The 1,774-nt window shown below is 53.4% G+C and overlaps 1 protein-coding gene across 1 annotated transcript; it reads left to right on the top strand.

Annotated features, from left to right (window-relative positions):
- Positions 1 to 432: 432 nt before the first annotated feature.
- LOC147959206 (uncharacterized) lies at positions 433 to 1,352 on the top strand. The gene is made up of 3 exons (XM_087532553.1): positions 433 to 690; positions 792 to 935; positions 1,035 to 1,352. Exons 1-3 carry the CDS (start codon positions 433 to 435, stop codon positions 1,350 to 1,352), a joined length of 720 nt encoding a protein of 239 aa, XP_087388679.1.
- The last annotated feature ends 422 nt before the right edge of the window (positions 1,353 to 1,774 follow it).

The raw sequence follows: 1,774 nt of genomic DNA, 5'->3' as shown, positions 1-1,774 counted from the left end.
TGATCGACTATATGGCCGACTGTGAGCTCTTGTCCTTCCTATATGCTTACTCCGTCTACCACCAGATCAAGCTGGACCTGGCGGATGCCCTGAAGATGTCCTTCATCACGCCCTTCGGGCGTATTGCTACATCCCCATGTCATCCGGCTTGAAGAACGGCGGCTCCACCTTCGAGCGCTGCATGCAGGGGTGCTTGCTATCACAACCCAGCCGCAACATTCACGTCTATGTTGATGACATCATGTTGAAGACCAAGCAGCACCTCACGCTCCTGGACAACCTCAAGGAAACTTTCGCCAATCTGCGATAGTACCAGATCAAGCTCAACCCGGAGAAGTGTGTGTTTGGTGTGCCGGCCGGCAGCTACTCGGCTTCCTCATCTCGAAGCACGACATTGAGGCAAACCTAGAGAAAATCAAGGCCATCGAGCGCATGCGCAAGCCGACCCGATTGCGCGATGTCCAGAAGTTCACCGATTGCTTAGCCTCTCTCAGCCGGTTCCTCAGCCGGCTGGGCAAGAGGGCCTTGCCCCTATATCAGTTGATGAAGAAGGCATCGCCGTTCGAATGGAACGACCAGGCGGACAAAGCTTTCCGAGATATCAAGCTCATGCTCTCCACCGCACCCGTCCTGGTTGCGCCGGCTGACAAGGAGCCGCTGTTGCTATACATTGCCGCCACCTCGTGGTTGGTCAGCACGGTCTTGGTGGTCGAGCGACCAGAGAAGGGCAAGACCCAGTCGGTTCAGCACCCGGTGTACTACCGAGCGAGGTGCTCTCCGCATCCAAGCAGAACTACACCCACTACAAGAAGATGTGTTACGATGTGTACTTCACCACCAAGAAGCTGAGACAGTATTTCCAAGAGCATGTCATCACCGTGGTGAGCATGGCCCCCATCGACGAGATCATGGGCTGTCGGGACGCCTCCGGCCGGGTGACCAAGTGAGCCATCGAGTTGGCCAGCCACACCATCCTCTACGAGCCCTGCACCACGATCAAGTCCCATGCGCTGGCGGATTTCCTCTTCTACTAGACAGAGACCCAGTACCTGCCACCACCACCCAACTCAATGCACTGGCGCATGCACTTCAATGACTCCAAGATGCGATCTAGCTTGGGAGCTGGCATCGTGCTGCCTTCCCCCAAGGGCGACCGGCTGCGGTACGCGCTGCAGATCCACTTTGCCACCTCCAACAACATTGCCAAGTATGAAGCGCTCTTGCACGGCCTTCGGGTGGCAAAAGAGATTGGCACCCGGCGCATCCTCTGCTACGGCGACTCGGATCTGGTGGTGCAACAGGCCTCTGGCGACTGGGACGCCCAAGACACCGACATGGCTAGCTACCGCTGATAACACACAAGTATATGGGGATCAATTGTAGCCTTTGTCGATAAGTAAGAGTGTCAAACCCAACGAGGAGCTAAAGGTAGAACAAATATTCCCTCAAGTTCTATCGACCACCGATACAACTCTACGCACGTGATGTCTACTACACAACTTTATTCATGTAGACTCGTGTTGGGCCTCCAAGCGCAGAGTTTTGTAGGACAGTAGCAATTTTCCCTCGAGTGGATGACCTAAGGTTTATCAATCCGTGGGAGGCGTAGGATGAAGATGGTCTCTCTCAAACAACCCTCCAACCAAATACAAGAAATCTCTTGTGTCCCCAACACACCTAATACAATGGCAAATTGTATAGGTGCACTAGTTCGGTGAAGAGATGGTGATAAAAGTGTAATATGGATGGTAGCAATATATTTTATAATTTGAAT

The sequence above is a fragment of the Triticum urartu genome, chromosome 7A (assembly GCF_056163025.1).
Source record: "Triticum urartu cultivar PI428250 chromosome 7A, HENAU_Tu73, whole genome shotgun sequence".
Classification (NCBI taxonomy): Eukaryota; Viridiplantae; Streptophyta; class Magnoliopsida; order Poales; family Poaceae; genus Triticum; species Triticum urartu.
This window is presented reverse-complemented; position numbering and strand designations above follow the sequence as displayed.

What these genes read in the sequence shown, in the direction of transcription:
- LOC147959206 (XM_087532553.1), top strand. Translation starts at nt 433, where the DNA reads ATGCGCAAGCCGACCCGATTGCGCGATGTCCAGAAGTTCACCGATTGC. An exon ending in TTGCCGCCACCTCGTGGTTG is followed by an intron (nt 691 to 791) that starts GTCAGCACGGTC and finishes GCATCCAAGCAG; the next exon opens with AACTACACCCACTACAAGAA. An exon ending in GTCGGGACGCCTCCGGCCGG is followed by an intron (nt 936 to 1,034) that starts GTGACCAAGTGA and finishes CTCTTCTACTAG; the next exon opens with ACAGAGACCCAGTACCTGCC.